Source organism: Schistocerca piceifrons, chromosome X (assembly GCF_021461385.2).
Source record: "Schistocerca piceifrons isolate TAMUIC-IGC-003096 chromosome X, iqSchPice1.1, whole genome shotgun sequence".
NCBI lineage: Eukaryota > Metazoa > Arthropoda > Insecta > Orthoptera > Acrididae > Schistocerca > Schistocerca piceifrons.
The window spans coordinates 257926572-257942166 of record NC_060149.1 but is presented as its reverse complement, the minus strand read 5'-3'; the positions used below and the strand labels follow the sequence as shown (position 1 = coordinate 257942166).

Below are 15595 nucleotides of genomic sequence, written 5' to 3'. Positions count from 1 at the left end.
CAAACTCAAATAAGTTCTTATTGGGAGAGTCTTTAAGGAAATCTGCATTGGAGTCACCAGCAACCACTATTTCTTTGTTTTTGGTTGTTAAATGGGCCAGTACAGCTTCTAGGTGGTTTATGAACAGATTAAAGTTACCTGCAGGTGCACGATATACATTTAATATTATGAAGGATTTTTTTGTGAAATTCTACTTCTGTTGCACATCCTTCCATATGCTGTCCTACGCAAAATTTATGAATGTCTGTGTTCTTAGAATTATGACAGCTCCTGATGAATGTGGCAACTCTTCCTTTCTCCATTTCTGATGTACAAAATTGAGGTGCTAACCTAACTGCTGTAACACTTAAAAGCTCTATACCAGTGGTCACATGATGTTCAGAGAGGCAGATTATGTCAGCTGGGTTGGAGGATTCTAATTCATCTTTGTAGATAATTAATTCATTAATTTTATTTCTCAGTCCTCGAATATTTTGATGGTATAAAGATAGCTGACATTTCACATTGACTGAGTTAAAATTGGGTAGAGTTGAAATTTCTGCTGATTGTTGAAAATTCTTAACCTATAGCTGTTTATGCTGATGTAATAAGGTAGAATAATGTTTTTTGTTTCTTTCTCAAACTGAAGGTTTGTCTCAATCCTAACCTCTCTTAAAACTTGGTTTTTTCTGCCCTCCCTACCCTAAAGAACGGTCTTTTCTGAACCCTATAACCACTTGTATTTTATCACTCATGACAGTGCCTCCCCCGTTTAACTTTCCTGCTATTTTCCCAGCCAGTTTATCCTTCCCTTTCCTGTTCAGGTGATGGCCATACCTAGTAAAATCCCACCTATGGAGAGAATCAACAGGAACCACACCATTGTGTTCCAACTGCAAGGGGAAACGAAGATGCCGATGAGCTGACTTGAAGAAAGATCACTAAAATTTATGTCCTGTTGTTAATAAAATAACGAAAACCAACTGTGAATACACTTTAGGGACTGGTGCAATGCTTCAGGGTGGCCAGCCTTGGTATGTTTCACTATGGGAGAAGAAAAAGTTGTAATATTCTTAAAGCATAATACTGCCTAAAATACAGGTGTGAATTATCATGAGGTAATAAGACAGTAAAAGCCTTGTACTACATTTATGGGATGTGTAACGCACTGCCTGCAAATCTGGAACACTTATTTTGTGCCATGGCTTGAAAGGTTTTTCCAAATGTGCTGGAGACCAAATGTTGTCATTGGTTGTTTGGGTGTAGGATGCACCACATCAAGATTATCAGTGTTCATACACACACACACACACACACACACACACACACACACACACACACACACACACACACACACACCTGAAAATGTAATTAAGATACTCAGCATTCCACATACCAAGTAGAATTAAGTACGTAGATGAATGTGGCTGGTTGATCATGTAACATATAGGGTGAACCAGCTACTGCAAAACATTAAAATCTCCTACCTTATGTCCGCAGTTCATGGTATCATGGTCGCATTCTCGCTTCCTGAGCACGGGGTCCGGGTTCGATTCCTGGCGGGGTCAGGGATTTTCACCTGCCTCGAGACGACTGTGTGTTTGTGTTGTCCTCATTATTTCATCATCATTCATGAAAGTGGCGAGTTTGAACTGAGCAAAGGTTGGGAATTTGTATGGGCACTGATAACTGCACCCCACAAAGCAAACATTATCATCCTAGGGATAATTCACAGATGTGTATAATAGGTACTACACTCATTGTATTGTTACCTAAAATTATGGGCAAATCCCTGTTTAAACTAAAGGTCTCTCTTCTTTCATTGTATAACATATAATAAGGTAAAATATGTTTCACTATAAGTTATGTGTCAAGTGCATACAGGCAGGCTCTTGTACTGGAAGATGAAGCCATGAGTCGATGGCCAAACCACGTTGGGATGTAAAGGTCAGATAGTGTGAACAGGATCACCAACAAGAAATAAATCTTCACATTGAAAGTGTATTTATTGAGCGCGTGTGAAACTACAAATGGAATGAGATGCCTACCCTAGCAGAAAGTGCCTCTGTTTATACAGTTATAGAATTTAGCAAATTGTAGAAATATTTGATAAATGATTGAGGCCTAGAAACTTTCAGGCATAATAAATGTTAAATGATAAATAATTGCAAGTGGTGGAAATCAAACCGGTGATCCACACACCACCAGTGAACAATGTACAACCTGTGGCAGTATTAGATCGCAGATGCATAATGAAATGCCTATTAATTTTGACTAATAACCAACTACTAGAAGTCAAGTAAATCTCTTAAAAATCTTTGTCCTATGTATCAGAAATTAAGGTCTCTAAGCTCAGAGTTATTAAAATTAAAACAGTGTGTATTGTTCATTTTTTGTATCATACAAAAAAGTTAAATGAAGAAGTAATAACAATGACAACATAATGGAATAAGTTTGATTAAAAACCATGTAATCACAGGAGGCGGGAGTCAAACTAGTGACCCACCCATCACTAGCATTTGACATAATGAATGCACTATGCCCTATTATCCACAGTATGTGGCATTGCTCCCCTTCTTTTTAAAATAGGTACTCGCTGTTTCGGAGTGGTCTAAAGCTTCCCAGATCTGGATCTAGGCAGTGGTTCTTCGTACCCCAAAGTTTGTGGAAAGTTGCATTTTGGTCATGTTGTCACAACCTCATGCTCACTGCAATCAGTTGGAGTTGCTTAAATCAAGCCATCATGATAGTTGAGCAGGTTTTAATATTCTTTGTCTTGGAAACCTCTAGTCTTGATTTGCATGCTTCATGTAAAGGATATAGATAATATCATTGCGCTCTAGTCTCCTGGAAGTAGGATCACCCTCGACTTCATAGATTACATCTGACAAGTGATGTTCTCTTGATGAGCTATTTGATGTAAGCATCCTGAGCAGCATCATTTTGAAACTGAAACAAAGTAGCCATCATTGTTTCAGCTTCTCAGCTATGGATTAGGAAGAACTACATGAAGCCTGTAGTGCCTTGCTTTCTTATGTTGTATTCGAATTTCATGGTTGGCAGTATCTTATTCCAGTTTCTCTGTTCATTGTCATGATACGTTGAAGGCTTATCTGGAAAGTCTTATTAAAATATTCTTAGAGACTGTTTGCCTGCAACTGATAGGCAGTTGTCACTCTGTGCACAATATTGTATCATGAAATTAACTCTGATAACAGTCTTAAAGCTGGCCAGTGTGGCCGAGCGGTTCTATGCGCTTCAGTCTGTAACTGTGCGACCTCTCCGGTCGCAGGTTTGAATCCTGCCTCAGGCATGGATGTGTGTGATGTCCTTCGGTTAGTTGGGTTTAAGTAGTTCTAAGTTCTAGGGGATTGAAGACCTCATATGTTAAGTCCAATAGTGCTCAGAACCATTTGAACATCTTAAATAAAACACTTTTGTACAATCAGAAATCATTAAAAGTTGTGCCCCATGTTTTGAAATTGTGTTCTACAAGACATTTGATGATTTCTGTAGCCAATACAGCCTTCCTGACTGTGTAGTGCATGAGATAGTCAGTGTGTTCTTCTGTCCCTTATTCCCATTTGTCGGCTTAGGAAACATCTCCAAGAGGTCAATTCCAATTTGCTAAAGCAGAACACTGCAGGAGAGATTGGTACAAAATGTTGTGAGGCTAACTGAGACATGGCATGGCATAGATTTTGTCTTTGGCTTTCCCTTCAGTGGCTTATACAATGTTTGGGAGATCTCTACATACATATCTGTCCAATGATACCAGTTCCTGATTATATCAAGCATCTTCACAAATCTCAGATGACTTGATATAGAAGTATCATGAAAATACTAAACTATGGCAGGCTATAAGTGAGCTAGAATGAAGAGAAAAAATTTCTATGTGATTGGTTCATAATTTTGTTTATTCAGTATTACATCTATTAATCTGATTTCTCCTTCTCCATTAATGTTCTTTACATTTTGCTGTTGTAGTCATTGGTGCAGTGAGGACTGGGATAACTAGGTCTGCTTTAGGGGCTAAATTCCTTGTGTGTTCCAATTCTCTGAGTGACCTTCACTCTCTTCAACACTTGTACCCAACAGATAAAGTAGTCCAGAAAATCCAGAACGCCCTCCTCCAACTACAATGGATGGGGAGGGAGGTGTCTTTCAGCTGAGTACTGGTGCACATGGGCATTGATGGGAACGAAAGGCTGGATGTAGCAGCCAAGGAGGAGTGTCATGATCCTCAGTTATTTTAGTGTGCCATCCCCATATATGCTATATCCTCACTGTTGAGGTACAGAGTCATGCGTCGATGGGAAGACAAACGGCTGGAAGTGTCAAATGGTAAGCTGCTTGTAGTAAAGCCAACTATTGTTGCATAAATCCTTCCAGCCTTGAATATGGAATGAGATCCTGCTTACCCATCTTTGCGTGGATCACACACAGTCCTCTGACATGTAGCTTCTTGCTTCGATGAGACAACCCTCCAATGTGTGGTGCTTGTGGTGTACAGATCACTGTGCACCATATTTTACTAGACTGTGTTTTATTTTTGGACGAGAGGGCAGTGGCAGATTTTCTGGCAGATCTGCCATTTACTTTAAGTTACACTTAAATGAATGTGATCAGAGTTTTAAGGTGTTTTGATCTTTCCAACTTGTTTACACAAATTTTGGGGTGACTGGCTCACCCATGTTTTTTGTAAGTGGACAACCAGTCACATCTCCCTTTGGCTTTATTTTAGTTCTTCTGTGGCTTTACTTCTGCTTCAATCCCGTGTCTAGCGCCTTTCACACTTCTCCGTTGTATTAAGACCTTTCAGATAGAGTGACTGTGTGGGTCAATGTGAATGAGGTGGGAGTAAGTGAATGAGTATAATTTTATATGATTCCTCCTCATTGTGTGACTAGAATGTCAGTCATTTTATACACATTCAATTGTTGTAATATGTATAAGGACACTGATAACCTTGGCACTGAGTGCCCTTGAGTTAAAAAACCACACACACACACACACACACACACACACACACACACACACACACACACGCATGGGTCCAACTGTCCAGGGGTAGGACTGAGTGGTGGGCCAGTGAGGCACAGTGACAGACTAGTGGTTGAAAAGTCACTTTATTGCTTTTAATCGCAACATTCCTCTGTCATCACAGAGAGGTGGACATGGTCTAATCCATTGTAGCATGCCAGTGACGGTCAACACCCCAGATGGATGGTACTTGCGTTGGCATCCTGCGGTGATGTCATACCACGGACGTGAGCCAGTGGCCCATCAGTAGGCCAAGGCTATGTTGTCAGCAGCCCACTCCTTCTTGCTGCATGGCCCTCTGATGTTGAATGCCCATCCCTATGTGACTAGGTGTGGCTTGCATCTTCCACAGTGTCGAGGGATGACTGCCTTGCATGGGGTGTGACCTGCTGCCTCTTGACAGGAATCTGCTGGTGGCTGGTGTAGATGTCAGGTCTTCTGTGCTGTGATACTAAGTCTTCTTGGGTGGATAGGAGGCTGCTGGCCCATCCTGGTCTTGAACCTGTGACTGCAGCTGGCATTGCCCATTTGTCTCGTCATCTAGCATAGCCCTGGCAGTGTGGTAGTACTGCTGGGTTCTGAATGCCTCTGTCTCAAAATTCACAGTTATTTTCACTGCTCTGGGGTGATTTGTTGCATTGCCTCGGCTCCTTGTCATGTTACTCATAACATAATTCTAGCCATGGTGTGGTAACACAATCCTTTCCTCTCCATCTATTACTGCTGCATGGTGCACGTTTCGTAGAGCACAGCTAGCCCATCGTACAATCCTTTTGTGTACATGTTGCTATAACCTACATGTCACAGTGTGGACTGTGCATACCGACCAGCGGTAGCTAACACAATGCTCCATGGAAGCTTCTTCCAAATTTCACCAAGACTAAGTATTAGCAATACACTACTGAGGTTAATGTATGGGTCAGTGTCAGGTGATAGAACAAGAGGATGGAACAGAGACTGGAATATCATGTGTGGAAATGTTTAGTGATTAAGGAATAATTATTAAAAAACAAATGATCTGAGTATTCAACTTGATAACTCTTATGTTGTATGCATCATTCTCCACAACAACCACCATCACCACCACCACCACCACCACCACCACTTCTTACAATGTAATACAGTACTCATTTTTGCAGATCAGAGAAGACAAAGTTCCAGGTCAAGCTGACTGAGCCATTAACAGCAATACTGTATATTACATATGACAAGCAACACATGGAAGATCTCAGGCATGCAATACATGTGAAAAACGTAGAAGAAGGTAAGATATTTTAATATTGTATGAAACAGTAGTCGAAATGCTTCTAAGATTTCAAATTTGAAATGAGCAGTGTTGGCTTATAATATGAACTGAATTGAATTAACATTTCTCAGATATATATATGTATATATATATTACTTTTTTGTTGCAGCTCCTCCACTGCATAGCCATATAATTTCACTGCATAAGCATGGACATCATCTTGGATTCTCAACAATGTTTTGGGTGTTCATAGCATTAGGAATAACAACATTTCATATTTTTGTTTTTAGATTAATTTACAATGAACTTTTCCACCGAAATGACAAATTACCGCAAAGGACTCGATATACAGGAGATCTAAACAATATGCACCGGCTATAATATTGTATTTGTTTAAGCTACTTGTGGAACAGTTATATTCTGATAACAAATATTTGAACATCCTGCATTTATAGCATTGTGGCTGTTTCATTAGTATTTAAGAAAAAGACATTCATCTGATCAAGAATGTCATGAACTGGCATGGTGCTCTGAATTTTTCGGTTAAATTTGGTTCACTTTGTTTCAAACTTTTGAGATGATGGTATAGAAGTGCATTTAGTTGAGTTCAGCAAATTTCAGTGATCTAGTGAAATAGGCTTTTATGAAAAGTCATGTGATGCAGACAGACAATATCAAATATAGAATAACTCTTGAAAGGGAAAAATAGAAGAAAAGAAACAGATAATATGAGTTACTTGTAAATAGTATTTAAATTGTAGCTTTATCTTTTGGAGTGGGTGGTGGTGAGTAATATCCTGTGTTGTGCTTGAACGAGAATCTGTTGCTGTTGTATTAATCATTCTCAGCTGAGAATGTGTTTGGTTTCCTCAGTGGCAAGAATTTTAAAATTGAGTATATTTGAGATGTAGAGGAAGATATAGGGTCAGTCAGATGAAGTAAAAAGCAATGTGAAAATACTTGTGTGAATAGTAAATGAACAGAAACATTTATAAAACAAAGGAGTGCATTAAACAAACCAACAAAATCATAATTTAAATCATAGAAAGAGTGACTGAATGTTATGTAACAAAAAGTAGTTTCAGAACAGTACAAGATGATGTGTCATCCTCAAATTGTGTAGGGAAAAAGTTGGGAGTGGAAAGTAAGAAAGAAATATTAACAGTAAAAGACACTTCAAAATTTGTATAACACACACACACAACTTATAATTTTGGCTAACTCATCAACAGAAGGGTACACTAAATTATAATGTTGTTAGAGAAAAGTCACCCCACAGAGATTTTATGGGGTGGAAATACACCCATACTATTTCGTGTAGTGTACTTAATTATATCAGCACTGTTAGCTATTTTTTAGTCCTCTCCAAAACTATTATTTCATTCTGCACCCAACTTCTGTTAACAAAATGTAGTTAATGCGTGTTTTACTTCCAGGCTGCTTTTATGCAAAGTTTCTTTAATTATAAAGTATTTGTAATTCATGAAGCTTAGTGATCTGGTATTATTTTTAATTTCATTTGCTTACACATAACAGTGACAAGGTACTGTTTTCGGACTGTATGTGTTTGAAAGTGGTACTGTATTATTCACACCTGTTGTCTTTACAAACAGACTGCCATGGTTTTGTCATCTACAGTTTGCAATTTTATTGCTTTTCTGCAGTATTTTCAATGTAATGTAAACTCCACTGACTAGGTGGATGCAAAGCGCATTTAAGTACTAAGTTATTTTGTTAGAAATTTTGTATCTACCAGATTCTCACTTTTAGTTTCACTTCTGTTTTGTCTGTCACTTTTTAAATTTTCATGTCATGAAGTAAAGTTGTAGTTTCTATTTTTATGTTGCTTGTACATCAGTTTTCCATTGTCTTCTTTGTTATCTTTGGTGCTTTTGTTTGTTCTCTTTTTTATTTACTCCTCGTTGCCCCAATTTTGTTCTGTTCTAGCTTCCTCACTTTTCTCCTTTCATAATTCTACTCTTTTAATTTTTTTGAATACTTTTATTTTTGTTTAATTATTCTTACTTCTGTTTGGTTTCTTTTTATTTTTAATTGGATGACCTTTTGCCCACTTTGTAGCAACCTATAAATATGTATCACCAGTCTAGTCCATTGCTATTTACCATACAGACAAGAAGCTCACATGTACTTCATTGCCTTCATTATCAACCTTTTGCTCCTGATTTTTTTGTTTTAAAATTCTTGCCACCATTGGGCATTACTGAAGAGGTTAGCTACTTTACTTTCTTTCTTTTTAATTATAGAAGCATACTGCACTTCAAAAGTAGAGTCATTCTCTGTTGTTATTTGTTACACATTTTATCAATGTACAGTGTTTCTTTATCCTAAGATAGGCATTGAAATATAGATCTTGCAGTGCAATGCTAATATGGAGGTTAGAAATATGTAAATAAATGAAGTTTGGATGCCTTATTTTTTTGGAAAATTTTGTACGTGATGACAAAATATAGATGTATGTTTCAAATATTTCAAGACTGCGCCCACTTGGGGTTTGTACAAAGCATAAACTAGCAGAAGTAATAATGATGAAATTATAACAGTAATGTTAATAAACACTTTACAGATATCTGGTAGTCACTTATTGATGTAAATAAACTATATTACTGATGACACAAAGTATGGTTATGGTTGTACGTAGCACAAGTTTGGAAATTTGTCCTTATCTGTTTAAGTATAATGGAATAGAAAAAAAAACAATAACAGAAAGAACTTAAACCATATGTAACTAACAGGTGCCTTACAGACTTGCTACTTTTTAATATACATTCTTTAAAACTTAGTCTGTTTGTACAAAATATGTGCTAAATGTTGCATCAGCAGCCTCCTCTCCATGTGACAATTGATAGCTAGGGCTCTTCGTACTTACTATGTGTATAATTAAACATCCAGAAATGTTTTGTTGTGCAGTGTTTAACTTTTTGTTGGAAAGTGCATAATTGCAATACCCATATTATACTTATATTGTTGTTGTGAAGTCCAGTATTTTATGGGATTGTTTACATGTTTGGAGAAAATTGTACATGTTTCTTGTATTTATTCGAAATTACAGATCAACTCTGAACCACAGATTGAATTAGACTTTACTTCCAGGAAACTACGCAGAAGGCTACAATTGCTCTGTGGTGGGATGAGTAATAACTTTTTACTTGTTTCCTCAACATAAAGGCATATATTTTATACTCACTTGACATGTACAGCAAACAGAAATGCTCCAGTAACATATTCTCTTGCACTGTCTATCATTGTGGGGGAATTTCTTCACTTTGGTATTCAAGGTGATTCAGTGTTTTGAAGTTACAAACACATCCTCAAAATTTTGAAAAGGAGTACCTTCAAAAGCATTCTGAAACATTTTCACCACTGGCAACAAATTTGAGCATGTAAATATACTTTCCTTGATAACGGTTCTTAATTTATGATGCCTTCCAAGGTAAGTGGCATTATTGCTGTATTTTATGTTTAGGTGTCAGTTACCCAGCACGGGGTTCATTCATGTAGTAGAGTTTGGTTCCTGTTACTGATGAAAATCACCAGTTTGTGTCACTATTAATATGCCAGTACTAGACTGATTAATACTCTTTCTGCACTAAGCAGTCAGTAAGAGCAAAGATGCCAGATAGCCATGTCTAGTGGTGTAATACATCCAGGCAGAATATTTGGTTACATACTCATTTCCTTCACCATAAAATTTTAATATTACTTAACAAGTGAACCCCATTTCTTTAAAGAATCAAATACCCATGTATAAAAAACAGCTCTAGATGTCAGATTACTTTAAGAAAGGAGTGTTAAATATTTGACTTTGAGCATGCAAGTAAGAAAAAGTTTACAAAAGGTTTGTAATTATGCTTAAAGTTTGTTATAAGTTACTAAATGCTTTTATTATGAAATGGTGGATGGATATAGTCTGGCTAATTTGCATTCCATTTCAAGCAAAAGCTAGTTTTTCTTCCATCTCAATGTTCAATGTTCATTTTGCAAGTACATTCAGTGATGTATATAGATACTGTCTGCAAACTGTGTTGTGAATAGAGTCAGTAGTTAATTATGAATAACTTAAAATGTCATGCCTGATTTTGAAGTTTGACTGCATGAACAGCGAAAATGTAGTAAGCAATGTTTCATAACTTTGTGGGTTGTGTCAGTGAGATACAGTTTAACAAAGATTTGAAACTGAATGTAAAGTATGTTGTAAATTGCTCTCATTCTCAAATAGTGGATGAATAATGTCCAGGTATTTGTGCAAAATAAGTTACGCTGCCTCAATACAAATGCACAGTATCTGAGTGCAATACTTGTCTGATTGAGATATTATACCTGTTAATGAGTAGATTATGACATCATTTAAAATTTTTAAATTTGGCCAACAATCACGCAAAATACTGAAAATCAAATATTTGTTGCCCTTGGAAGCTGTTAGATATGGAACCTGCGACTGGTGCTGGCTTGTGGGATAGCAGTTCAGTAGTATAGATTATTGTTTGTTCAAAGCTCATCGCAGTCACTGATTCATGCAATCAGTTGTGTATAGCCTTGTAATTGGGGAAGTATTTATATTTTATGTGTTCATTTATTTTATCAGATAATGCCAGAACCTAGAAGCCTTTTATCATTAATAAGGTTATCTTCATAATTTTGCTGCTCATGGAATGTAATGGAGGATGCTATCTACAGAGTGCTATATAGGAAGCTCAGCTTGGTATACCTCCTGCTCTAAATTTATGCAATATGTTGCTGTCATTGCATCTAAACTTTATTCCTAACTTCACTTTAGCCTCTTACATGACTTGCAGAAATAGGAAAGAAACTTGCTGGGTATAAGTTTTGTGATTTTGTGCTCCACCAGCTCTGCACACAACTGTACCTAATATCTTGATTATTGTGCAATGCATTCTGTGTTTAACATTTCAAGAAATTCAGACTGCTCAAGAAACATTTCAGCCACAGAACCCCATTCTTCTTGACACCAGTGTAGTTGGGGATTGACAATATTGCAGGATAAGCATTTCAGCTCCGTGATATTTATTTTTTTCATTTATTTATCCAACTAACAATCACTGTAATCTTACAGTGATCAGTTTTGATTGTTATCTACAGATGTCTGTACATCATATAAGTGTTGATTTTTTTAATGACAGCTTTTTGCCATTAATTTATTATTTAAATTCTATTATTGTGATTTTTGCGGTAGTCATTTTCAAGTGGTCAGATGCTGAGAATCAGCATTTGCCAACACGACTGAAAGCATTAAAGAGGCATGAACGTATATTGCTTTGTCAACTCTAATTATGGTACAAATAGAAATATGCCAGTGTACAACAGAGTAAAAGTAATACGAATAAAGTACAATCTGTGGTTAAAATGTTGTCATTCATGTATAGGTTGCAGGGTAAAGCACCTTTTAGTATCTTGGGTGCAGAGATTGTTGAAAGCATACACTCTAATCTGCTCTTTATTTGGCTGAGAAATGTGATTATTATTTGGTCAAATAAAATAACCAAAAATGTGTCTCTGTGAATTGACAGTCATGTTGCTGTTTACAAATATGTGATTCACCACTGATTTCTCCAGGGTACTGGAAATGAATATGAGACGGTACACAAGTTAAGCTCCTCTGAAGGCCCAGAACTTCTGCTTCATTTTTTTACACACACACACAAATGGGCTTCCTAACTTTACAAATTCAATAAGAAAATACAAAAAGTTTGATTTTTTTTATATTTAAATTTTTTTTTCTAGTTTGGAAAGTCACAGACTGCTAACTTCCTTGTTATATTATCAGACACAACTGATATAAAAAAATATTCTCTGCTCTAGCTATGTGTTTTATGTAAATATTTACTATTAAAAATTTACAAAATCACATTTTAAAAATTTTTACAAATAAACTACTCAGAAACTTTCATCACAAAACATATGAAAATTGCACAATATATTGTTTTGTTAATGTGTTAGCAGTAACTGTTATCAAAGAGGGCAATATTTTTCTGTGTAAAGTGTTAGAAATTTTTCAACATTCTGCTTATTTCACATCATTGAATTTCTGGTGAAAAATATGTGTGATGGCAACACTATTTCCAGCTCTCTTCTGTTCATAACAAATAAGTGAGAACTTTCACGAGAATCATTCTGCATAGAGTTTTGTGTTTGGTTTGAGCTTTTTGTTAGATACAGTGTCAGTGAGGAAATACAGCAGTGAAAGGGTGAGATGTATGGACTATGAAAAAAGACACAAGAAGGTGATGTTTAAGAAAAGTGAAAAATAGGTCACAATTGTTGGGAATCTGTCAGAGGTGTTACAGAAGTATCTTGGTTCTAAAGTAACTGTTACCATCACATCCATTGTACAGGAATCACTATACTCAATACAACAAGAAATTTAGTGCTAACCCACCTGAACGATCACCATCACTGGAATATGAAAGTGAAGAAAACAGTGCAGGTGTTTATGTTCCTGGGTGTAAAGTTGTTAGTGTGTTCATTGTTAGCATCTCTGTTGTAGCCCCCAATATATCCCCCCTTAAATGCCCAGGCACGATAAGAAGCACAAGAAGAAAACAGTATGCACAATGAAAAGTGGAAGAACCTTCAATGTGTTGTACACAAGCAACATCTTCAGAACTTAGTGACATGTATAATGTAGATGCACTTGCTGCAGAACCTGAAGATAGAGATGTGCTCCCAGTGTGATGTGTACATTATATAATCTCAAAAGCTCATAAAATAAAGAATGAAAAAGGTATTTGGACGTACCCAGATTCCAACTGTTGGCATCCATTGCAAAATTTTGCGCTTAATGTTGCTCTGGAATATTACCTAAATGATGACAAATATTGCAGCAGGCAAAGTCCTAATCACGCTGATGTTATCTCTTAGAGAAAATTGTGAAAAAGTTAAAAAGGTAATAAGATATATGACACGTTCAGTGTCAAGAGCCACAAAATAAATGTTGGTTGGCAGAGTGTGTGGTGTCCCCTGGTGCTGAAGGGATGGCTATTGAAGCATTACTGCTTCAGGATACTGACGGTGGCGTAACCCATGCGTTGTGGGGAGGAGGGGAGTTGATGAAGAAGACAGTGGAGCTAGGGAAGTTTGTTACAGAGCTTGGGCATTGGGTCATGAGTAGCTCACCATCATATCCACAGGTTTCAGAGACAAGCCATAGCAGAAGTAAAATCAGCCACATCCCAGAATACTGACACATTAGTTCTTCATTTCTACATTGCTGAGAACTGGTCTCTTGCTTTTGGAGAATGAAACAAAGCTACTACTGGCACACATCACAAGTGTCAAATTCACATATGTTGCTCACTTCCTTGGAGCATCACACTGTTTTGCTTTTGTCAGTGATGATCTCATTCATGACAGTGCACATGCGTGCTATGCTGTCAGCATGATAATTGATGACGTAGCATCTAGGGGCCACAGTTTTTTTTTTTTTTTTTTTAACATCTGTGTGTGGCTGTTGGTGCAGCATCCCATTTTAAAAACTGCTTTCAGCTTTTTAAGCTTGGAAAAAACTGTACAGGAATTAAGACAAAAAAATGGAAATTTTCAGCAATGGGTCAGGGAAAAATGGTTCAGATGGCTTTGTGTACTATGGGACTTAACATCTGAGGTCATCAGTCCCCTAGAACATAGAACTACTTAAACCTAACTAACCTAAGGACATCACACACATCCATGCCCGAGGCAATATTCGAACCTGCGACCTTAGCAGTCACGCGGTTCCGGACTGAAGCGCCTAGATCTGCTCAGCTACCGCAGCTGGCTGGTCAGGGAAAAAGTGCAATGATGGGGTAGAAGATTTCTGTAAACATCTAGCAACACGATTTAATATCCAGCATGAAGCTGTTGATACTACAAGAGATGATATTGGATTTGTGCAGAGCATATCAAAATTACGATGAAACATGAAACACTTACTTCTAAATGAAAGTACATTAGGGGAGTTATGTTTTAAAAAGATACAAGTGGTTTGCTATGAAGCCAGTAGTAGAAACTGCATCAAATCACTTCTGGGCTACACCCGGGAGCAGCACCGAGTGAGGTAGTGCAGTGCTTAGCACACTGGACTTGCATTCGGTAGGATGATGGTTCAAACCCCCATCTGGCCACCCAGATTTAGGTTTTCTCTGATTTCCCTAAATTGCTTGATTCAAATGCTGGGATGGTTCCTTTGAAAGATCGTGGTTGATTTCCTTTTCCTGTCCTTCGCTAATCAGAGGTTGTGCTTCGTATCTAATGACCTCAATGTCGACGGGACGTTCAACATTAATCTACCCCTCCCCACAGTGGCATATACATTGCAAGAACAGTTGTCTCAGAAATGCAGTCTGTTACTGTGTGTGAAATGGAGAGACCTCAGTACGCTTCAGAAGACTTTGTTGTGAGCAATTTCATTTCTTGTGTGTATGACAATCAGTGGTAGGTGGGGCAAATAATTAGTCTCTCTCATGAGCTGCATGATGTAACCATCTTCTTTATGACATCTCACCATCCCACAAATTCTTTCTAATGGTCATCATCATCATCATCATCATTTCCCACTTCCCAAGTACTGCTCTTGTTGAATCAGCCTTCTCCAGTTGCAAATTCAGCTCGGCTATAGAAGTTCAATGAGAAGCAAAAGATAAAACACACGCACACACACACACACACACACACACACACACACACACACAGACGCGCGCGCGCGCTATCTCTCCAACAGTGCAGTGTTGACTGTAAAGAATTAAAATCATGACAGGCGACAATAAAAAATTTGAGTAATATCAAAAACAGAAATGTACACACACACACACACACACACACACACACACACACACACACAAAGCTATTTTCTATCTCTAATTTCTTTGTAAAACACTTGAATAAAATGAACAGTTGTTTTCTCACTCATTCGTAAGGCTGTAAAATAATTATTTTGACTAAGGTATACCAGTTTTGCATTAAATTTACTCAATATCAGCAATTAATTTAAATTTTTAAGTGCCCAGTATTTTATGACCTTTAGAGTAGCAAGGTCTAATATAGAAATATAAGAATTTCTCAGATTTTACGCCGCAAAATATTGCCCAGTCTGATTGTACATTCCATAAGTACAATTACCAACTAATGTATCATGTAACTTTTAGAATGTTCAGGTTGGGGGTTTTAGAGAGAATAATTTAAAAAATCAAAAAATTTTAGTTTCATTTTTATATAGAAATATTTTTACACTGATCAGCCAGAACATTATTACCACTCACCTACTATTGATATAAACCTGTCCAGGTGATAGCAGCATCACCTGATGAGGAATGG

The 15595-nt window shown here is 37.2% G+C and overlaps 1 protein-coding gene across 2 annotated transcripts in view; it reads left to right on the top strand.

The window, feature by feature from the left end:
• LOC124721969 (uncharacterized protein KIAA2013 homolog) overlaps positions 1 to 8855 on the top strand; it is a 168648-nt gene extending 159793 nt beyond the window's left edge. For both annotated transcript variants that reach the window (XM_047247139.1, XM_047247140.1), the window contains 2 exons: positions 6162 to 6286; positions 6438 to 8855. In XM_047247139.1, coding sequence (XP_047103095.1) covers positions 6162 to 6286; positions 6438 to 6649 — 337 coding nt within the window. In that variant the 3' untranslated portion in view covers positions 6650 to 8855. The remainder of the gene's footprint in view (positions 1 to 6161; positions 6287 to 6437) is intronic.
• Positions 8856 to 15595: the final 6740 nt, after the last annotated feature.